The sequence below is a fragment of the Aulonocara sp. 'chitande type north' Nkhata Bay genome, linkage group LG16 (genome assembly GCF_057382095.1).
Source record: "Aulonocara sp. 'chitande type north' Nkhata Bay isolate Kocher_YH1m ecotype deep benthic linkage group LG16, A_spYH_male_GT1.1, whole genome shotgun sequence".
Classification (NCBI taxonomy): Eukaryota; Metazoa; Chordata; class Actinopteri; order Cichliformes; family Cichlidae; genus Aulonocara; species Aulonocara sp. 'chitande type north' Nkhata Bay.
The window spans coordinates 1,872,802-1,897,154 of NC_141359.1; the positions used below are offsets into that span (position 1 = coordinate 1,872,802).

At 38.7% G+C, this 24,353-nt stretch overlaps 2 protein-coding genes and 1 long non-coding RNA gene across 3 annotated transcripts; all 3 read left to right on the forward strand.

The window, feature by feature from the left end:
* The first annotated feature begins 240 nt into the window (after positions 1 to 240).
* On the forward strand, positions 241 to 6,334 carry LOC147310769 (uncharacterized). The gene is made up of 4 exons (XR_015125534.1): positions 241 to 738; positions 1,699 to 1,730; positions 2,856 to 2,882; positions 5,729 to 6,334. It is a non-coding gene; the product is annotated as an uncharacterized LOC147310769 (long non-coding RNA).
* A 950-nt stretch (positions 6,335 to 7,284) lies between these two features.
* On the forward strand, positions 7,285 to 16,670 carry LOC147310770 (uncharacterized). The gene is made up of 5 exons (XM_086267457.1): positions 7,285 to 7,657; positions 11,912 to 12,060; positions 13,411 to 13,509; positions 15,908 to 16,091; positions 16,210 to 16,670. The coding sequence occupies exons 1-5, from the start codon at positions 7,285 to 7,287 to the stop codon at positions 16,653 to 16,655; spliced, it is 1,251 nt and encodes a 416-aa protein (XP_086123583.1). The 3' UTR covers positions 16,656 to 16,670.
* Positions 16,671 to 17,550: 880 nt separating this feature from the next.
* Positions 17,551 to 19,039, forward strand: LOC147310771 (uncharacterized). The gene is made up of 2 exons (XM_086267458.1): positions 17,551 to 17,732; positions 17,819 to 19,039. The coding sequence occupies exons 1-2, from the start codon at positions 17,551 to 17,553 to the stop codon at positions 18,405 to 18,407; spliced, it is 771 nt and encodes a 256-aa protein (XP_086123584.1). The 3' UTR covers positions 18,408 to 19,039.
* Positions 19,040 to 24,353: the final 5,314 nt, after the last annotated feature.

Genomic DNA, 24,353 nt, shown 5'->3' on the forward strand with positions numbered 1-24,353 from the left:
GTGTGACGTCAAAAAAGGCGCTGCGTTTTCTCCGTTTCCCTGTCCACACATAAATGCAAAAACGGAGTTTTCGAAAATATTCTGGCAAGCGTTTTTAGTTTTTCAGTGACCGAAAACGCCGTTTAAGTGTGGACGAAAGGTGCAAACGCATAGAAAAATCTCCATTTTCAAAAGTACCTGTGTACGTGTGGACATAGCCCAAGAATAATAAGAACTCCTAATATGTAGATTTTAATTTTTAAGAACTGTTTAACAAAGGCTTGTTTGTGCCAACCTAAATCTGCAGCACAGTTTAAATTCTCACTTTGTGGGAAATTAATGAAATAAACAACAGCCCACCTTCACATAAATAAAATATGGCAGTATATTATTATTAGTATGGTACATAGATATTTATTTTAAAACTACAGCATATTTACTATGATACTATGTGCAGTTGGTAATATTTTAGGAAGTAGAATTTGAATGCAGACCACCTCAAATATTAAAGCCTTAAAAATATGTCGTGCAGTTTTTCATGTATGAGTGTTTTGCAATCTTAAATGAGATGTAGACCAAAGAAAACAGAGGAGAGTTGTTGTTTGTATTCCAGCTGTAGTAAACAAAGAAGTTTAGTGAATCTTTTTGACAACAGAGAGTGATGCAGTATTGATGCTGATTTGAGTTTTCTGATCCTGTATTTTTGTTCTTTGTCTTTTGTTACACAGAGTGAAATAAAGCTTGGTTTTGCCTTTGCTGGTAAGTAAACAGTGATTGTAACTGAAGCAATATGAAATTGGGATTGTGTAACATTTTTAGCAATTTACATACAATAGTTTGGCTTTTTGTGATATCTTGCCATTTGCTCATGGGCAAAAACACATTTAGGATTTATAAGCAGTAAAGCCCCCCCCCCCCCCCCCCCCACTAGATCTCTGAGTGTCCCTAAAAATGTCCCTGAAGTTTAATAGGCCATTTATGTCTAATTTTAAAGGCTTATCAAAGCATTTCTGTAGTAATTATTGTTTTTATTACACATGTTAAGGCCATTTGAGACTCTGCAATTAAATTTTGCCCTCTTTAGACTAAAGTGAGTTCATTTTGTCTGAGGTACAGTGCTGGGAAAAGTCTTTCTTCCTTGCAGATTTATTTTGTTCATGCTTTTTTGTCACATGTTTCAAATCATCTAACAGGGATGATATGAATAAATACAAAAAAGCATTTTAAAGTGATGATTTCACGTATGAAGCAGAGAAAACCAAACCAGAGCTATCTGTTCTAATGTGAGAACATGCTGGTCTCTAATACCCAGCTGTGGAAGCCCTGATACGAAGAACTACCATCAAGCATTTATAGTATCAAGTATTATTTGTGATTGTTGCACGCTTTGAAACTGTGATGTTATCATCTGATCAAGTGTGCAGTGCGAGCAAATCATTGCTTGTGGTATCTGCTGTGTTATGTAATAGCACCAAAGTATTAGAGCTTTACGTTCATGAGGAATTTCTGTGGAATTGCAGATGGATAAAACGACACATCACCTTAATAAAGACAGAAATCTTTAATAAGGTGCAGAAAGAGAAGATGGGGTGTTTATAGTAAAGCTGTTGTAAACAAAGAATTTAACAGATTTTTTTTCCCACTACAGATTGTGATGCAGTATTGACTCTGATGCTGATTTCAGTTGTCTGATTCTGTATTTTTGTTCTTTTGTTACAGAGTGAAACAGAACTTCGGTTTTGCCTTTGCTGGTAAGTAAGCAGCAATTGTAACTGCAGTAATATGACATTGTCACTGTGTAACATGTTTAGCAACTTACCTAACGTAGTTTGGTTTTTGTGACATTACCATTTACTGATGGGCAAAAACAAATGGTCAGAATTTATACCTTGTAGCAGCAAAGGCCCCACACATGACCTCTGACTGTCCCTGAAGTTTAACAGGCCATTTGTGTCTGATTTTTATGTTTGAACACAAACAACTGTTTTTATACAGTTGTTCATGTTCTCCGTTTGTTTATGGATTTACCTAGCAGACATAACTATGAACGCATTTTAGGTGAGTTAGTGTAAGTGGTAGCTTAAACACTTAAGAGCACCACAGTTGTTGATTTATATCTTCACTCATATTCTGCTTATGTATTACATTAAAGTCAGACCACTATAGAAGTATTTTTGCCTGAGTGAACAGAAGTGGTAGGTTAAACATTTAAGCAATAATAAAAGACTAAGAGAACCAGAGTTGTGAGTAGGCAATGTTGTGTATGTTAAAGCCTGTGTGTAATTTATGTACACTAAGTTTAAATCAGTTTCTTAATAAGTTGCTTGATACAATGTGTTTGAAAATTATATATAAAAGGGAAATATTGCAAAATACAAAAAGATTCCTGCTAACAGGTACAATGGAAGGACTTTTTATTATAATTTTTAAGAAATTAATTGCAAAAATGGCGTGCCACTGTTGTTACTATAACATGTCAGAATTTACATGTATTTTAGGATTTACATATTCAGATCAGAACTAAAACCTAATGAGGTTTTCCGTTGATTCTAACAGTTGTGGTTTTTCCACACTTTATTAAGCACTGACTTGTGATAGAAAATGATGGAGCTAAAAAGCCATAATCTGTACCAACAAATATTGGTGCCTCTTCTTTGCACTTCTGTAGTATGCATGCCTTTATTACACATGTTATCGTCATGTGAGACTCTGTAACTAAAGTTTGTCCTCTTTAGACTACAGTGAGTTCATAAAGGCTTGAAGAAATTGAGGATCTTACTAGTTATTTCATGTCACAGTAAATTGGATTGTGTGTGAAGAGGTTCAACAGTGTAAGTCATTAAACAGTGATCTGATGTGTTGTTTCCTTTCTCTAGGATACTGATCTGATCGTCGCAAGTCTGGTAAGTATAGGTTTTGTCTGCAGTACAGTGCTGAGAAAGGTCTTTCTTCCTTGCAGATTTATTTTGTTTATGCTTTTTTTCACATGTTTCAAATCATCTAACAAGGATGACCTGGATAAATACAAAAAGCAGTTTTAAAGTGATGATTTCATTTTTGAACCAGAACAACCTGGTCTAATGTAAAAACATATTGGTCTCTAATACCCAGCTGTGGATGCCCTGATAGCAACAATTACCATCAAGCATTTACAGTAACTGGTAATGACTGGTTTACATCACTGGTTGATTTTGGTCCACTATAATTTCAGAATTGTCTTAATTAGATCCAAACAGGACAGGCAAAAAAAGAAAAGAAAAAAGTCTTAATTAAGGCCCAATATAGGGTTTTCAAGTTGAATTGGGTTGGGTTTTAATTGAATAATCCAAATTGTCACTAGGTGTGTATCTGCGAATGAATGTGAGTGCGAATGGTTGTCTGTCCCTGTGTGTTGGCCCTGCGACAGACTGGCGACCTGTCCAGGGTGTACCCTGCCTCTCGCCCTATGACAGGTGGGATAGGCTCCAGTGCCCCCTGAAAAGGATAAGCAGAAGCGAATGGATGGATGGATGGATGGATGGATGGATGGATGGATAGGGTTTTCAAGTCATACCAAGTATCTTAATTTCATTAAAGTCCAGACTGATTCGTTTACACCAAGTGTTTTGTTTCATTCATTCAATTGGACTTGCTTGTGTGCTTCAGATCCTAAGTGTGATTAAACTTAAGCCCAGGACCTGATGAGTTGATGTAGGTCCTGAAGTAGTAAAGGAACTCTGGGACATCACAGTAACAGCACCATGTTTGACTTTAATGCTGGTGTTTTTCTCTCACTATAGATGATTCAGTTTAGTGCAGTTAGTCAGCACAGCTCTTGGTTATCATCGAGATATTATTAGGCAACTTGTTTTTTGCCTGTTCAGCTACAACGTCTGGGAGGGTTTCTGTTTTCTGGGGTCTCCAGATCCTTAGAAATCTCTTTGTAAACCTTTACAGAACTATATGTGTCTGTTTCACATTAGAGCAGCTCACGACTAGCAGTTTAGGGACAATTAAATATTCACATAGGGCAGGGGTCTCAAACTCCACTCTTCAAGGGCCGGTGTCCTGAAGCTTTTCCACGTGTCCCTGTTACAAAACACCTGAATAACATTTGTAGGTCATTAGTGAGAGTATAGAATTTGACTGTGTTGAAGTGGCATCCCCGAAGACTGTTCAAATGTAAGTAATTTAAGTGTTTGGAAAAATGTACTTCTAAAAGTACTTTCATTGCATCATGTTCATTCACTCATGAGCTGCTATAACATGAATCAAATGGCTGAATTACCACCTCAGCATGCAGTCACGTTCTGTAGAGTTTTGCTAATGACCTACTAATGTTATTCAGGTGTGTTGCAACAGGGACACATAGAAAAGTTTCTGGACACCAGGCCTTAACGACCAGAGTTTGAGACCACTGGTGGTAGGGCATGGTGGATTTCAAAAGCTTCTTCCCTTAAATCACTGCCTAAAAACTGCTTTTTGTAATTTGTCATAATGACTTGCAAAATATAGGTGGGATGAAAACATAAACATAAGACATTTTATAGTGGCCTGATATTTTTATCAAGGCTGTTTTTTGAAAATAATCCTGCCCTAATTTACAAAAGATGAACTGTCTGAAAGTCATGTTTGTTTGTTTGTTTGTTTGTTTGTTTAAGAAATGTGGGAATCTCCAGCAAAGATCTTACATGCAACAGCTCAGATACAGCACTCACTTCTGTTCTTTTTATCATGAAATGATCTACAAAGAAATTATCATCATACTAAATTATGGTAATTAGGCCTTTATATCAGCTATGATACGTTTATTATAGATTTAGTGTAGTGCTTATTGCTGTGTATCAAACATGCCCCAAATGTGACTGAAATATGTAGAAACTGCTGTGTAGAAACTAGCTGTCTCCAAATTTCTCATTTTGCCAAAATTCATACAGAGTGGCCTGAAACTGTCTGCTCTAACCTCAGTGTGTTGGTTTTGTTGGACCATATAATATTTACAGTAAGTTACTGTAGCAGCACGTCTTGGTTTGAGTTTAGACTTAGTTTATTGTTTTAATAGAACGTAAAAATGTCCTTATAACAGTTCCACCATCATTTGTTAAACATTGTCATTCTGTTCACTCCAATAATTTACTGTAGAACTCTTTAGTATTTAAAGCCCTACATGTACTGTATTTTTGAGATTATAAGGCATAATGTCAATAAACAAGCCTGTTTTTAAGGCAGATTAAGCCGAACAAACAGTCAGATAAGTCAAACTTTATTCAAGTCATTCACAAACAACTCTCAACACTGTTCAGTTGTAACACACAAAATACAGAACAATGCACTCACTTTTTCAGTTCATTCCTCATCTACAAATCCATCAAACTCTTCATGGGTTGATCAGTTTGAAATCTGCTTCATAAGCATGTCTCTTAGCACGTGCCAGGTCCTTGTACACACACCATAATGTTATGTTGAAGCACCGTACGAATTACTCTGCGAGGGTCCTGACTATGATAGCCATAATGCTCTGACAATACATCAAGCAGCGCAGCTTTGTAGCTTACCGAAGTATTACTAAAATATTTGACAGAATTTTGAGCGCTGTGTACCACAGAAATCCCGTTTGAGGTCAGTAAGCATAACCAGAATCGATACACTAGGCACATTGTATATTTTTGAGAAAATGACAGGATTTTAGGTGTGCCATATAGTCTGAAGAATATGGTAAATCCAAGCATATTGGAAATACGACTAATTCCAGTCCTTTTGTGTCTTACAGGTGACCTGCTGCAGAAGATCCTCTCTCTCTCTATCATTATAAGCAATTCTGTCTATCCTATCACTCTCCCAACTCTATCTAATTTGAAAGCCATTCTATCTTGTATCCCTCTATCTCTACCGCTCTATCTAATTTGAAAGCCATTCTATCTTGTATCCCTCTCTCTACCGCTCTATCTAATTTGAAAGCCATTCCATCTTGTATCCCTCTATCTCTACTGCTCTATCTAATTTGAGAATCCAAGTTTTCAGAAATCCTTTTCAGAATCCAATCTATCTGTTACAGAATTCTGAGAGATCTCTGCTCTCACTGCTCTTTCTTTCCTGTCTTTAAACTCTCTCACATTCAGTCATTTTGCTGGAAATTACAAGTTGAATATACAGTAGTAGAATTACAGTACAGTAGAACTTATAGTAGAAACTACTTACACAGCCCTACATTTGTCATTTTAATTTTGCATTAGACTTTAGTTTGGACTGCTAGTTTGGCTTACTTTGATCAATTGTATAAAATATCACCTTTTTATAAGTTTATTTGTAATAAGATAATCTGGTTATTTTGTAATACATACATTCAGATAAATAATAAATCAGATCCAGTCTGTTAGTCTGTTTCATTGGCTATAACATTTGACTGCAAGTTTATAGTACTATTATTTAAGGACAAACCCATTTTGTCACTCGGTGTAAGTATTCAGTTAGTATTGTCATCGAGAAGTGCCTGAGGACCCAGACTTCCTGTTTCCTGACTGCTGCAGAACATCCAGCTGAAGAAACCCCGTTTCTAAAAGAGCTACAATAAAACGCACCAAATTGTTTCCAGAGAACTTTGAATTTCCTTTATTTTTTGAGTTTGGAGTACAAATCAGCTTTTTAACATCTATTCATATATTCATAAAAACATTTTATAGTATAATAGTACATTTCTCAGATTTAACAGTAACTTGAGGAGTTATAAGTTTTTCTGTTTCAAGGTTCAGTTTTGTTTATATTTGTGTATAACCACATATAAGCTCCAGATTGTACGTCAGCAAAATGCCAAGAAAAAGTCAAAGGTCGCAGTCCCAGAAGCTTAGATGGCAAAAGCAGAAAGAACAGGTGAATGTTTCTCAGAGCAGTGAGCAGGTAAAGGTGTGTGTTTCAGCTTTTCCCAGCACAGAAGTGCAGAGCAGTGTTCAGACAGCCACAGTGTCTTATGCAGATGTGGTAAAGAAAGGTGTTCCCTCAGTGTCTGTCCCAGAGCCTGAAGTTATGCAGGTAATCCAGACTGAACCCCAGCTAACTGTACAAACACAGCATGATGGAGAGACAGCCACAGTGTCTTATGCAGATGTGGTAAAGAAAGGTGTTCCCTCAGTGTCTGTCCCAGAGCCTGAAGTTATGCAGGTAATCCAGACTGAACCCCAGCTAACTGCACAAACACAGCATGATGGACAAGCTCCAGGACAGTCTCATGTACAGGTTACAAACAGTGAAAGTCGTCCACGAGTGAGTAGCGTCTGTGCTTCCCGAAGCCAGGCTTCTCCTAGGTATGGAAAGTACCGGAATCAGCAATGCATGGCTAACAGTTTGGTTTTCCTGTCATTCTTACACGAGGATGAATTTATTACCAGAGCAGATCTAAACCGTGTGTTGGACAAAGGCCATGCCGTCTATTCAGATGCCAGACTGAGGTTTGTGAACAGCGTGTTTCTAGCCTGCGATGAACTTCCCTCAGTGGTCATCAGCCGCAGACACGAGTATCAAGTCGACATGTCTCAGTTTGCTCATTACAGCACATTTGATGGTACAGATCACTTTCCGAGCCTTGAACAGGGATTACAGTGTTTGGCTTCAGACATTCGCTACGCTTTGCTAGTCATGGGAGGAACAGTCATCACTGTTAGCAGGCTGACTTCAGGTGAATATGCATATTTTGACCCTCACCCACGTAAGTCTACTGGTATGCCATTGTCGCCAAGTGTAAGTGGTGGAACTGCAGTTATGTTGAAATTCACACGTCTTAATGACATGATTGACAGGATCAAACGTTTGTACCGAATGTTCAGCATCGCACCAAGCTGCACTTATGAGCTACAGCCCATCGAGTTTCACAGTGAAAACGCTGCTGACCAAAGAGATGCTGATGAAAACAGACAAACAGCTACAACTGTTCCAGCACCAGCTTTAAATGAACGTGTTCATGAATTAAACTCCGAAATATACACTGAGCAGACACGGAAACCTGTGACCAAAGATTTAACCAGTGAAGTAATGTCATCCAGAGTTGATTCTTCAAATGAGACAGCTGCTCCCGGAAAAAAACATCTTTCTGATTATTTTGAAAAGAAAACCTCTGCATCTTCTGTGAGAGAAACTCCGGTAACACCAGATTCTGTTCCTCAGAATGATTCAAACAGTGCCTCCAGTTCAACTAAGATAACAGAGGAACTCTCAGATAAACTGCTGAAACGTAATAAACAGGAAAGGCAAAAAATGAGGAGAAGATTATTAGCCCAACAAAAGCTACCACAACGAAAGGAAAATCAGAAGACGAAAGAAAGGCAGATGTACAGGTTTGATGAAAGCTTCAAGACAAAGAAAAAAAACTCAACTAAGAAGTGTAATGATCCTGATCACAGACATAAAAGGAGTCTGTACAAAAATGAGCTGTATAAATTAAATGCTACCTATAAGGAGAAACACAGAGAACATTTGAGAAAGATGTATAGAGAAAGTGCTAAAATTAGAGAGAGAAAAAGAGAACGTGTCATAAGGACATATAGAGACAATCCCCTATTCAGAGAAAAGCAGAAGGAACATATAACAAGAACGTATAGAGAGTCTCCCATATTCAGAGATAAGCAGAAAGAGCGTATAAGAAGAATATACAGAACTTGTGCTGGATTCAGAGAGAAACATAAAGCTTACATGAGGTCATATGTATATAACCTATATAAAAAAAGCGAAGATTTTAAACAGAAAAAACGATCTTATATGACTAAGCGTTATGGAGAAGAAAAACAATTTCAGCAACAACACAAGGACAATATGAGAGAACGAATGAGAGTAAAATATTGGAACAGTTTTTCTTTCAGACAGATGCATAATATCAGATGTGCAATGAATATAAAACGGAAATATCGCCAGATGCATCGACCAACTGAGACTTTACAGTGTCATCCAGAGAACACTTTAATGAATGAGGCCATATCTCGTTTCAGATCAAACATTAAGTCAGCACCATCTTATGTTTGTACTGTTTGTCTAAAAGCTTCTTTTCCTAATCAGGTGAAAATCTGCAAAAGACAAAATTACTCAAAACACCAGACTGTAGCTCAGCAGTGTCTAACTGGTAAATTTGTTCATGTGTGTGATGAAGCATGTAATGATCACTGCAGCTTTCCTGTTGAGAGAAAAAAAGAATATATCTGTCACACGTGTCACAGTTCCCTCAAAAGTGGATGCATGCCCAGGCTTGCTGCTGTTAATGGTTTAGAACTGCAGGATATTCCAGCTGAACTTTGTGATCTCAACATTCTGGAGAGACATCTGATTGCCAAATGCATACCATTTGCTAAGATTATTCCTCTTCCAAAGGGGAGACAGAGACTCATACGTGGTAATGTGGTGTGTGTACCATCTGAGGTCCAACAAACAGTTGACAGTTTACCGAGGATCAGAAGCCAATCACAGATCATGAGGGTGAAATTGAAAAGACGACTGTGCTACAAAGGCCATCAGCTGTTCCAGACTGTCACCTGGTCTAAACTCATTCAAGCTCTGCGTAAACTGAAACAAATTCATCCACAGTACACAGATATTGTTATCAGAGATGATGCATTGCTTTGTGATCCAACGTTACCTGATGATGACAGCAGTGATGAAGCCAGCATGGCAAGTGATGATTATAATGAAGCAGATTTAATGGAAATTGACAACTATGAAAAAGATGCCCTTTTGTGCGAAAGTGAGTCTCAAAGTGACCAAGATATTAATATGCAATCCTGTGATGAACAACCAGAGGAACAAAATCCAGATGAACCAGAAAGTGATTTGAACAATGGAGGTTTTGCTCTAGAAAGTTGTCTGCAGCCTGTAGACATTTCAGAAGAGATTCTCTGTTTCACTGATAACACATATTGTGTGGCTCCTGCAGAAAGAAACAATCCTGTTAGCTTCTTCAGAACTCCTCATTTGGAAGCCATGGCATTTCCTGTGCAGTTTCCTACTGGTCAGAATACACTGGATGAAAAGAGACGTCTTAAACTCACACCAAGTGCTTACTTCAAGTCAAGGCTTTTCAACATTGATGCAAGATTTGCTAAAGACACAAATTACCTGTTTTTCTCACAGTTTGTCACTGAAATACATTTGGCTAATTCCAGCATGACAATACAGCTAAGGAAAGGTAAAACTATGACCAAAGATGGACGCAAAATCACATCAGGAATGTTACAAAGTAAGACAGAAGTAGAGAAGCTGGTAAGAAATAAAGATGCAATCAGATTTATGCAGCCACTCAGAGGAACTCCAGCTTACTGGCAGAAAACTACCAGAGATCTATTCAGCATGGTTCGCCAAATAGGAACACCTCAGTTCTTTGTCACTTTCTCTGCTGCTGAGATGAGATGGCCTGAAGTGATTCAAGCAATAAAGAGACAGCAAGGTGAAGAGGTTGATTTTGAAGCCCTGGACTGGTCAGAAAAGTGTGAAATTCTAAGATCAAATCCAGTAACCACCATGCGAATGTTTGATAAACGTGTTGAGGCTTTGTTCAGAGATTTGCTTTTTTCTCCTGCACAGCCCCTTGGTGAGATCATTGATTACTTTTACAGAGTTGAGTTCCAGCACAGAGGTAGTCCACATATACACATGTTGCTGTGGATTCGAGAAAAGGTAGAAGTAGATGTGGATGATGACCAAACTGTCTGTGACTTTGTGGACAGATACATCTCAGCTCAACTCCCTGATCCAGAAAAACAACCTGAACTGCACAAAAAAGTCACTGAGCTACAAAAGCACAGCAAAAACCACACAAAGACATGCTTTAAGAGTGTGAACTCTGGTTGTAGATTTGGGTTTCCCAAACCACCAGCCACAAGAACAATGATTGTGAGACAGGATGAGGATTCAGACACTGAAGCTGCAAAAGCCAAACTCAGACCTTTGATGAACCTGCTGAAGGAACCTGAAGCTGCTTCCCTCACCATAGAGCAGATTCTGTCACGATGCAACTTGACAATGAATGAGTATGAACAATGCCTCCAAGACATAAACAAGAAAACAGCTCTGATTCTGAAACGTGACCCAAATGAGTGTTGGATCAACAATTACAACCCAGACCTGCTTGAAGCCTGGAACTCTAATTTAGATGTCTCATTAATTTTGAATGCCTATTCATGTATAGAATACCTCTGTAAATATATAACAAAGAAAGAATCTGGCCTCTCTGAATACCTGAAGACAGTTATTGACAACTCTGATAAGAACACTGTCAATGAATGTGATGAAATGAGAGCTGTGATGCAGGCTTACTCAAAAAAGAGAGAGATCAGCGCACAGGAGTGTGTGACTCGAGTCTGTGGCCTAAAAATGAAAAAATGTTCCCGCAGTGTTGTATTTGTACCAACAGATGATAACCCAGTAAAAATGAGTCGGCCCATGAGCTTCCTGGAAAGCACAACACACGACAGTTGTAATATTTGGATGACAAGTTTGAGTGATAAATACAAATGCAGACCTGAGACCCCAGAATATGAGGAAATGTCACTGGCTGATTTTGCTGCCTTGTGCAGGTTGGTGAGTGGTCCAAATGAAGGAAAAGATGTGCTTCCTCTTCTAAACCAGCTTGGATTTGTACAAAGGCGAAAGAATGATAAACCAGCTATAATCAGGTATTACCACTGTTCACAGGAAAAAGATCCTGAGCAATATTATGGTCGACTGTTGAGACTTTACCTTCCACACAGATCAGAGCAGGAACTGAAACCACAAGGGTTCCAAACCTATCAGTCCTTCTACAACTCAGGTTTTGTACGACTTCCATGTTCAGACCACAGTGAGTCTGTGAAAAGGGTTGTGAAAAGAAATAAAGACAAGTATGAGAAGAACTCTGAGGATATTGAGAGTGCACTGGAAGAGTTTGAACAAAATAGGGATGTTGTGATTGATGAATGGTGTAATCTGGCTCCTGAATCTGAAGTTGTGAGGCTGCAATGTGATGAGAATCTTCCTGAGAGACATTCTGATGATGAGAACGAACAGGAGAATGTTCCCGACTACAGTCGTCAGTCTGATGCTGTAACAAAGATCAGAGCCGTCAGAGAACAACCTGCAGTAGATCCAGCCGTGGTACGTGTAATGTATCAGAATCTGAACCAGAAGCAGGCCTGCGTGTTCTATGCCATAAGAGACTGGTGTATTCAGCGAGTTTGTGGTTTGAACCCAGATCCATTTTTCTTCTATATCAACGGTGGTGCAGGAACTGGAAAGTCACACCTGATTAAGTGTATTCATTCTGAAGCATCAAAGATCCTGAGCAGACTGCCTGCTAATGCAGAAGAAGCTGACATATCAAATCCAACTGTTTTACTGACTTCATTTACCGGTACAGCAGCTTTTTCTATCAGTGGCTCTACGTTACATTCTCTACTGAAACTACCCAGGAGTCTGAAACCACCCATTCAAGGACTTGGTAACCAACTGGATGAAGTCAGATCTGAGCTGATGAATGCTGAAATTATTGTTATTGATGAGATTTCAATGGTTTCAAAACCCCTTTTTGCTTATGTGGATGCAAGACTGAAACAAATCAAAGGCACTCAGAGACCTTTTGGTGGAATGTCAGTTTTAGCTGTTGGAGATTTTTACCAGCTGCCACCAGTGCGACAGTCTAAACCTCTCTGTGTTTACGATCCAGAACAGATTGACCTATGGCAGGAACATTTTCAGATGATCACTCTAACCGAGATCATGCGTCAGAAAGATGATGTGGCCTTTGCAGAGATGCTGAACAGGATTAGAGTCAAAGAAAAGACAGATGAGCTTTCTCAGTGCGACAGAGATTTGTTGTCACAGGCTGTGACTGCACCAGAAGAATGTCCAACTGAGGTCTTACACATTTATGCCACCAACAAGAATGTGGAATCCCACAACATAGATACCCTGAAGAAGCTTCATTCAAACATCATAATAATCAATGCAGACGATTTCCAGAAGGATAAATGTACAGGCAGAATGGAACGAAGAGACAAACCATTTACAGGTGGGCGAAATGATTTACCTGACACTCTGAATGTTGCTGAAGGAGCTCGAGTCATGCTGACCAGAAACTTGGACACACTAAACGGTTTAGTCAACGGTGCTTTTGGTATACTGGTAAAGGTGGTGAGATCTGAAAATGATGGACACATAATTAAACTGGGGCTCAGGATGGACAACCGGCAGCCTATGAGACACAACCGCAGTGCTAATGCAGCATCTGATGATCTTGTTTACATTGAGAGAGCAGAGGAGAGTCTGAAGTTTAAAGGAGCAGTACGCAGACAGTTTCCTGTAAAGCTAGCATTCGCCTGCACAATTCACAAAACTCAGGGTCTTACAACACAGACAGCTGTAGTTTCAATGAAGAACATTTTTGAACCAGGTATGGCTTACGTTGCTCTCAGCAGGGTGACGTCTCTCAGTGGACTCTATTTGCAGGACTTGGATGAGAAAAAGATTTACGCCAATCCCGAGGTAACTGCAGCGCTCCAAACCATGAGACAAGCCAGTGTTGAGGAAATGATGCCTCTTCTTCAGGTCAGAGAAACAGCCAGCAGACTTGACACTCTTACACTGATCCATCACAATACAGAGGGTTTGCCATCTCACATCAGTGACATCAAGAGTCATCATGAAATGTGTTTAGCAGATGTTTTGTGTCTCACTGAGTCTCACCTTCAAGGCTCCTTTGTTGCAGACAGTCTTCATTTGGATGGCTACACCATGTTCAAACGCAACAGACATGTGTCCTACACAAACTTTCCTCACATGGCCAGCAGAAGTGGTGGGGGAGTTGTTGTGTATTTGAGGAATCATTTTCAGGTTCAGGTAAAACAGTATCTGCATAATGTCACTGATCTTGAGTTTTTAGTGTTGAAGGTTCAGGCTCCATTCCCTGCACTCATTGCTGTTGTGTACAGACCCCCTGACTACAGTTTGACACCATTCATGCAAAACCTGGTAAGTCTTTTAGATTCACTTGAAATAATGGACTGTCACCCAATAATTGTGTGTGGAGATTTTAATGAGAACCAGTTGCAGAGTGGAAGAAAACAGATTCTGGAGCAGTTTCAGTCGAGAGGGTATTCACAGCTGATCACTTCTGCCACTACAGACAAGAACACCCTGCTTGACCTCATTTTTATTTCTCAGCCACAGAAATGTCTGTATTCAGGTGTTCTGAGATCATATTACAGTTACCACAACCCTGTCTTTTGTGTCCTGTCCTCGAGCCAATCATGAAGTCGTCTGGTGAGTTTTGAAACAATTACAGATCATGTTTGTTACAGAGTTTACTGATTGTAGAGCATGAAAAAGATTTTTCATTGAAAAAAGGGTCTTCCCTACTCTGTCTGTCAGAAGACCCTTTCTTATTGCAATGTTATTAATCATTTCACCAAATCATTGCTGAACTTCATGCAGAGCAGAGAACATCTGCTATCATGCACCTCTGATCTGAAATGTGCTGCAACATTTATTAAACCAACATCATTTCTTTTATTCTCATGTTTTAAATGACTAAATCTTTTTACTGTGACGTATGTAGCTCAACAAACGAGATCTTCCCCTCCAAGGGCTTGAAAATATGAAATAGTAAATAAATAAATCTCACATAAATGCAGGTATTTATTATGGGTCACATGAATAAATACAGACAATTATATTTTCTTGATTATAGTAGCTTTTGTAGAATCAAAAGTTTTTGTGATGAATGAGTTTTTGCTTATCATGTTTTACAGGTAAAAAATGTCAAAAGTTATAAACTATCTTTAGGCTACCAGAGATGTCTATAATGATACATTATGTAGAGAAAAACATTAGTACAGCTTATAGAATATGTATAAAAACTGATTTAGAAGTAAATGGATAGTTTTCTGAAAGTTCCCGACTACAGTTTAACACCACCCACCCAGATCAGCCCCCAAGTGTCTATGTAATGCTGGTATGGTGTGTGAGTTTGACTTGGCTTTTATCCGGGTGGGTTTGGGTTTGGGTGGATAAAGGCCAAGTCAGAATTCTCTGAGCAGCTGGAAAAAGCTGCTAATAAACAAAGACATCAAAAAGTGTGGGCTTTAGGTGTAGCCCCCGCTTTCTGATGCACTAATTAGACTTAGTAACCGACACCCCATACCAGCATTACATAGACACTTGGGGGCTGAGCTGGGTGGGTGGTGTTATAAGCACGTGTTTTGTTAGATATATTTTTTCAGACACCATCTTCATGAACTGCTGAGCCAAACCTGATCCATCAGTGCTGGACTGCACAGATAACTACATGCCACAAGGAGACTGCTGTGTTATGAATTGCCATACCAGTGTGTCTTCAATGGAGAAGATGACACACCCATCACCTGACCTCCTGCCTGATCTGGAGACCATCATCATGCTACCACACTACACACCTCTGAGACCATCAATGATGACTCATACTGAGGAAACTGTATTTCCTGTCAGAGATGCTCAGTGATCCTCAGAGCAGAGAGAGGTATCATTCTTTATCTTTGATAAAAAAAAAATGTCAGTGTTTTTAATTCAATTAATTAATTAAAATCCTGTTTATTGCATAAATAATTCCACACTCAAATGATTATACTTGTTGACACTTTTTGAGTTTTAATTCACATTATGGATTACAAATCTATGCTTTTTCTACTCTGTCTCTCTGTGCAGGTATTGCTGTCTTCTGAGTTCTTCCGTGTCCCAACTGAGGCCTTCAAACCTCATTGCAGAGCTCATGTCTTTCCTCACCATCATGTGAGTGTGAGATTGCTCTGGATTCTGGTTATGTGGCCTGCAGCACCTATAAGGTATTTCAACATTGTTCATTGTATAACTTATTTGTAGTTTTTAGGGTTTCTACAGACAAAAAAAATGTTCCTTTTTCTGTATTTTTTAGAACAAGCTCGTCCAGTGTGCCTGCATTCCAGCTTCTTAGACTCTACGCAAGTGGACAGAGTATCAGTGTTTGGCCACTCTTACAGACACTGACTTCTGTCAATTCACTTCTACTGATCGGGCACCTCACTCCAGGAAGACAGAGGGCTGCAAGCCTGTCATCATTTCCAGTGTGGCTTTGTATTCTTGGGGTAGCATCAGATTTTTCCCACAAATATTCAAAGGTAACACTTGTTTTAAGCTTAGTTATTAAATCAAAAGTCTTCCCTTGTGTCATGTCTGTGAAGGTTCTCATGATGTCCTTTGATGTAGTCTCTCTCTTCACTTGCATACCCACTACAGAGGCAGTGGAGACTGTCAGAAAACGACTGCAAGAAGACAGCTCCTTGGAAGACAGGACCAACTTCACACCCGATCAGATGTGCACACTGTTAGACCTCTGCCTCACCACTACATATTTCAAATACAACGAGGGTTTCTACAGACAAAAACATGGCTGTGCCATGGGTTCCCCTGTGTCACCTGTTGTAGCCAACCTTTACATGGAGGAAGTGGAAAGGAAGGCTCTTGGCTCTTTCAAAGGAAGAGTACCCAGCCACTGGTACAGATATGTAGACGACACCTGGGTCAAAATCAAAAGGCAAGAAGTGGAATCCTTCACTGCGCACATTAACGCCGTGGATAAAAACATCAAGTTCACCAGGGAAGACACAAAGGACGACTATTTGCTTTTCCTGGACTGCGCTGTGCACATTGAAGAGAACGGCAAACTCAACATGGAAGTTTAACGGAAGCCCACACACACGGACCAGTACCTCCTCTTTGACTTCCATCACCCTCTGGAACACAAACTTGGAGTAATTAGGACACATCCCTCCCCCCCCCCCCCCCCCCCGGGCAGAACATGTTCCCTCTAAGCCTGAAGGGAAAAAGAAGGAACACACACATGTAAAGGAAGCACTCAAAACGTGTGGCTATCCTAATTGGGCGTTTATAAAGTCAGCAAAGATGCACAGAAAAGAACATCAGATACCAGCGAGGGAGGATAAGAAAGACAGATGCAACAACATTGTCATCCCCTATGTACTAATTAGACTTAGTAACCGACACCCCATACCAGCATTACATAGACACTTGGGGGCTGAGCTGGGTGGGTGGTGTTAAAAGCACTTGTTTTGTAGATATATTTTTTCAGACACGGCACAGTCTCCTTTGTGGCAAAACCTTCAAACTTCACCATCCTCAGCTGAAACAACAACATCTTAACACCATCTTCATGAACTGCTGAGCCAAACTTTATCCATCAGTGCTGGACTGCACAGATAACTACATGCCACAAGGAGACTGCTGTGTTATGAACTGCCATACCAGTGTGTCTTCAATGGAGAAGATGACACACCCATCACCTGACCTCCTGCCTGATCTGGAGACCATCATCATGCTGCCACACTACACACCTCTGAGACCATCAATGATGACTCATACTGAGGAAACTGTATTTCCTGTCAGAGATGCTCAGTGATCCTCAGAGCAGAGAGCGGTATGATTCTTTATCTTTGATTTAAAAAAAAAATGTCAGTGTTTTTTAATTCAATTAATTAATTTAAATCCTGTTTATTGCATAAATAATTCCACACTCAAATGATTATACTTGTTGACACTTTTTGAGTTTTAATTCACATTATGGATTACAAATCTATGCTTTTTCTACTCTGTCTCTCGGTGCAGGTATTGCTGTCTTCTGAGTTCTTCAGTGTTCCAACTGAGACATTCAAACCTCACTGCAGAGCTCATGTCTTTCCTCACCATCATGTGAGTGTGAGATTGCTCTGGATTCTGGTTATATGGCCTGCAGCACCTATAAGGTATTTCAATATTGTTCATTGTATAACTTATTTGTAGTTTTTAGGCCTTAACACAAATAAAATGTTCCTTTTTCTGTATTTTTTAGAATAAGCTCGTCCAGTGTGCCTGCATTCCAGCTTCACAGAAAAGAACATCAGACACCAGCGAGGGAGGATAAGAAAGACAGACACAACAACATTGTCATCCCCTATGTAGCCGGTGTATCAGAAAAACTCAGGAGAGTTTTCTCCAAATACGACATCCCAGTGTACTTCAGACCCAGTAACACACTCAGACAGAAACTGGTTCACCCGAAAGACAAAACTCCTAAACACAAACTTAACAATGTGGTGTACGCTGTACAGTGCAGCGAGGAATGCCCAGACTTCTACATCGGAGAGACCAAACAGCCACTTCACAAGCACATGGCACAACATAGAAGAGCCACCTCCACGGGACAAGACTCAGCAGTTCATCTGCATCTAAAGGACAAAGGTCAGTCTTTGAGGATGCCAATGTTCACATTTTGGACAGATGGAGGAGTGAAAGAAGCCATTTACGTCCACTGTGAGCGACCATCTTTAAACAGAGGCAGTGGTTTACGACACCAACTGTCTGCCATCTATAATCCAGTTTTGAGTTCCCTCCCCAGACACCGTAACGTCCACTCACATCCTGGGAGTGGGCGTGGGTGATTTCCTGACCTCAGGAAATCACATGATAGGGTGGGGCCAGGTTTCACAATGAGCTCACCCGAAACCCTGGCTGATTGGGACCCACACCCACTTTCACACCTTGGCTCATGTGATTAGGTAGAGGATCATCAGGGGGTTCTTTGTCCCTCTTTGGGGGGAAACTCCCACTGGGTTTAAATCTGGGACTCTCCACCATTGACCCTTAGAACTGAAGAAGCTTCTCGGATGAGAGGTGAAACGTCTTCAAGGAACTCAAAGAAGTCCAGACGCTTTTCTTTCCAAGCTCCTTAGACTTCACTTGTGTTAATTACATTTTATTTGTTGTTGTTTTCTTTTAGATTTATATGCAGTGATTGGATGTGGTGGAGCTTTGTTAACCGTGTGGAAAACATCTGTTTGTGATGATATTTACAATGAGGCTTTAAGGTGACAGTTTCCATGTAATTTCAATCCTTTTACTAAGCAAAAACATGTTTGCAATTAACATATTTTTTCAGTTTTGTCTTTTGGATTTATGGTTAACATTCCTCTGTGACAGCAAATACTAAACTGGTCCAAGTAACCAGCATATCATTGGTCAAAGGCAAAAAGGACCACATGTCACACTAGCAATGAATTTTTGACTGTGTTTGTGTTAGTAGTTACATAAATACAGGCCATTTACCATTTTACCATTTAGTATAGAGTAGGTCTAACAGTGGTTTTCCACATCTGCTCTAATATATATATAGATAATGGGTCAGACATATAAAGTCATTTTGAAAAGTTCATAAAGGTCATTTATATGTGTTCCTCTTTATCATTTTATATCAGGTCACACAGCTGACTTGAGTTTTGATCAGAGTAGAACCATAACATTCATGCTAATGGTTCTACTGTTTACAGTTACTTTATGATGGATTTCACCCTGGTCACAGCACTATGTGAAAAGCTGTTAGAGGTAAAGTTAAGCCAATTAATACATCATCATAAGTCACTCTCTAACGCAGGGCAGTGATTATTATTCACTGTAATTTATTCCACAACAATGTTCTTTATTTGATTCTTTAAATATGCACATCGATTGTTTAGCTCTGTGACTCTCCACACCTGAAATATATCACAATGTGGACTTCATTTCGACAGTATTTTGTAGATTGGTACCATATTTATCATCGAATCATCTTGTGCACTTATTAACTAAATGTTGTTTGTTTGTTTTTTTTGTTTGTTTGTTTGGGGGTTTTTTGTTGCCATTTTTACCTTTCACCAACTGTGTAAATTCTGCAATTTTACCTTGGTTTTGTTTCACATCAGTTTATCTGCTGGCTGGTATTCCTGTCTTCCTTCTCTCACCCCAACCGGTCGCAGCAGATGGCCGCCCCTCCCTGAGCCTGGTTCTGCTGGAGGTTTCTTCCTGTTAAAAGGGAGTTTTTCCTTCCCACTGTCGCCAAAGTGCTTGCTCATAGGGGGTCATATGTCATATGATTGTTGGGTTTTTCTCTGTATCTATGAAGCGCCTTAAGGCGACTTTTGTTGTGATTTGTTGCTATATAAATTGAATTGAATTGGTTTTCTTTCTTTTCTAATGTTTCTGGTCATTTTTCACAGTTAAACAAGTAACTTTGAGGTTACGTCATCGTTTTCAGCTGTTATCTGTATACATTTTTTTCCTAATAATTACATTTCTGCAAAATTATAGCAGTTCTGGTAAGTTGTAATATTTCTGCCAAGTTATTAATTTTTTAATAAATTATTACATTTCTGCTAAGTTGTAGCTTCTGGTAAACTACAACATTTCTGCTGAATTGTTATGTTTCTTCTAAGTTATTGCATTTCTGCTAAGTTATTACATTTTTGCTAACTTGATGTTCTTCTGCAAAGTTATTAAAATTTCAACAACTTTTTAAACACTGACTTTGATTTCTTCAGCTTCTTCAGCTATTTTCAACTATTTTCAGCAGACAGCTTCAGCTTTACAGTTTCCTCTAAGTGATTGCAGTTCTGCTAAGTTATTCCATTTTAGCAAAGTTCCTTTGCTTCTGCAAAGTTTTTACAATTTCTGCAACTTTTCAGCTTTTTCAGCTACTTTTTGCATACAGCTTCAGCTTTAAGCATCCACACTGCATTTTCGCAGGAAATGCAAATTTTTCTAGTTATTATTATTATTCTTAGGACTTCCGTACACTTTTCGCCGTTAAACTACTTCCACAATTTTCAGCCGATTTTCACCGTTCAAATTTTAAACTATTCAGCTATTTTTGCTCTTTCCGGCTATGACTTTTGCTATTTTTAACTATTATACTTTTTAAAATATTCCACTTTTTTCCTTTAATTTGTCCCATTAAAATGAATGGGAAACTTCTGCAATTCTGCTAAATTTTGCTTGTTTTTGAAACTTAACTACTTCCTCATATTTTCACCTAGAACAACCATTCAAACTTTAAAATGTTCACAAATTATTGGGCTATTCAGGTATGATTCAGCTTTTTCAAATCTTTTACTGTTTTACTTTTATGCCTCTTAAAGTTTTGAGTTGCAAAATTGTGATTTTTCACAAAATACATGTGTTGTTATGGTTGCTATGCTCTTGGCTTCCAGTGTGCCACTGAAGGTTTTGCAATTTTCACTTCATGTCCGAACAACTTCCTGCTACTTGCTCAATTTTCACTCAACTTCCACAAATTATACATCAAAACGTAGGTATTTTTGCTGGCTTTCAGAAAATGTCACCATCATTGTTGTGGGATTTATAGAATTTTGGCAAATCTCCTCAGACTAACACAAGGTCAGAAAACTCTCCATATAAAGTCAATGGAGAGTTTGTTCAAAATCACCGCTGCATTTCTGTAATGAGAGGCATATTCGAATCGTCATATCTCCTTAACGAAGCAAAGTTAAGACATGAGGCTTGTCCCGGTATATCTTCAGACACTCGTGACGCTCACAATTCAAGAATTTCTTTCTGAATTGTAAACGTAAACAGCCACTCTGATTGGTGGATTCAAATTCAGCAGCTCTCTCCCTCTGTGTCTGTCTGTGTGTGTGTGTGTGTGTGTGTGTGTGTGTGTGTGTGTGTGTGTGTGTGTGTGTGTGTGTGTGTGTTTAGTGGGAGAGAGAGGACCCTGCCCTTATTTGGCAGCATGTCATTGTAGGATTTAAATTGAATATAGTTAGACTGGTTGACTGGATTAGAGCCTGTGTTTGTGTGTCCCTCTGTGCATTTGTGTTTCAATATGCCTCCATATTTGTAATTTTGTAAGTTATTACTATTCTGCTAAATCATAGTATTTCTGGTACTTTTCGGTACTTGTGCTAAATACAGTATTTCTGCTAAATTATAGTATTTCTGCTTTATTATACTATTTGTGCTAAAACATAGTATTTCTACTAAATGTAGTATTTCTGCTTTTTATACTATTTGTGCTAAATTATAATATTTCTGCTTTTTATACTATTTGTGCTAAATTATAATATTTCTGCTTTTTATACTATTTGTGCTAAAACATAGTATTTCTACTAAATGTAGTATTTATGCTTAATCATACTATTTCTGCTTTTTATAGGATTTGTGCCTAATATAGTATTTCTGCTTTTTATAGGATTTGTGCTTAATATAGTATTTCTGCTAAATTATAGTATTTCTGCTTTTTATAGTATTTGTGCTAAAACATAGTATTTCTACTAAATGTAGTATTTATGCTTAATCATAGTATTTCTATATATTTCTGCCAGGTCCCCAGGCAGCCAATCCTCTGTGAGGACTTAGACATTCAAATTTTCAAATCAGGGCCTGCACGGTTTCCCAGCCAATCATATATGTGTCCTGAGGCATTCAAATTTGCATATTGGGGCCTTCATGGCTTCTAAGCCAGCCAATCATATCTGAGGGCTGAGGAATTCAAATCCACAAATCAGGGCCTGCACGGCTTCCCAGCCAGCCAATCATATATGTGGCCTCAGGCATTCAAATTTGCATATTGGGGGAATTCGTGGCTTCTAAGTCAACAAGTCATCCATGTCGTATATCTCTAAAAATTCACATTTTAATGATAAATTGTTAACACTGGAAGATTCCCCCATCTCTTCTGAACAAAACGGTGTAAGAATGACCGCTCTAGCCCCTACGGTTTGGAAATTATGGTCATTTGTTTGAGGGGAGTCCTCACTATGAGAAATAGGCTGCAATAATCCTGTGCCTCTCTGTGCTGCGTGTGTAAAAAGAGGCACATGTTTTGGCGGGAAAAAGTACACAGGCTCTCTGATTGGTGGATTCAAATTCAGCAGCTCCCAGGCTGACCTAGAAACTTACTTCTCTCTCCCTGTGCATTTTTTTGCTGATTTTTTCATTTAACAAGTATATTTGAGGGACCCTCAGCATGTTCAGCATTTTTTCAGCTGTCCATTTTGCTTTTCCAATTTTTCTGTTTAACTTATTACTATTGTGCTAAATCATACTGTTTCTGCTATTTCATAAGATTTGTGCTTAATATAGTCTTTCTGCTTTTAATAGGATTTGTGCTTAATATAGTATTTCTGCTTTTTATAGAATTTGTGCTTAATATAGTATTTCTGCTTTTTATAGAATTTGTGCTTAATATAGTATTTCTGCTTTTTATAGGATTTGTGCTTAATATAGTATTTCTGCTAAATTATAGTATTTCTGCTTTTTATAGTATTTGTGCTAAAACATAGTATTTCTACTAAATGTAGTATTTATGCTTAATCATAGTATTTCTATATATTTCTGCCAGGTCCCCAGGCAGCCAATCCTCTGTGAGGACTGAGACATTCAAATTTTCAAATCAGGGCCTGCACGGTTTCCCAGCCAATCATATAAGTGTCCTGAGGCATTCAAATTTGCATATTGGGGCCTTCATGGCTTCTAAGCCAGCCAATCATATCTGAGGGCTGAGGAATTCAAATCCACAAATCAGGGCATGCACAGCTTCCCAGCCAGCCAATCATATATGTGGCCTCAGGCATTCAAATTTGCATATTGGGGGAATTCGTGGCTTCTAAGTCATCCATGTCATATATCTCTAAAAATTCATATTTTAATGATAAATTGTCAACACTTGAAGATTCCCCCATCTCTTCTGAACAAAACGGTGTAAGAATGACCGTTCTATCCCCTACGGTTAGGAAATTATGGTCATTTGTTTGAGGGGAGTCGTCACTATGAGAAATAGACTGCAATAATCCAGTGTCTCTCTCTGTGCTGCGTGTGTAAACAGAAGCACCCGTTTTGGTGGGGAAAAGTGCACAGCCTCTCTGATTGGTGGATTCAAATTCAGCAGCTCCCAGGCTGACCTAGAAACTTACTTCTCTCTCCCTGTGTGTGTGTGTGTGTGTGTGTGTGTGTGTGACAGGGAGAGAGAGAGAGAGAGAGAGAGAGAGAGAGAGAGAGAGAGAGAGAGAGAGAGAGAAAGCCTTTTAATGGGATGATCTCATTGTAAGATTCAAATTCAATATATTTAGACTGGTTGACTGAATTGGATCTTGTGTGTGTGTCTCTCTGTGCATGTGTGTTTCCTCATGTGTACATATTTGTAATTGTGTGGCTGTCATAAATTGTTTTGCAGATTTTTGTCATTTAACAAGTATATTTGAGGGAACCTCAGCATGTTCAGCATTTTTTCAGCTGTCCATTTTGCTTTTCCAATTTTTCTGTTTAACTTATTACTATTGTGCTAAATCATACTATTTCTGCTATTTTATAAGATTTGTGCTTAATATACTATTTCTGCTTTTATAGAATTTGTGCTTAATATAGTATTTCTGCTAAATGTAGTATTTATGCTTAATCATACTATTTCTGCTTTTCATAGGATTTGTGCTTAATATAGTATTTCTGCTAAATTTAGTATTTCTGATTAATTATAGTTTTTCTACTAAATCATAGTACAGTATTTCTGCTTTTTATGGGATTTGTGCTTAATATAGTATTTCTGCTAAATGTAGTAT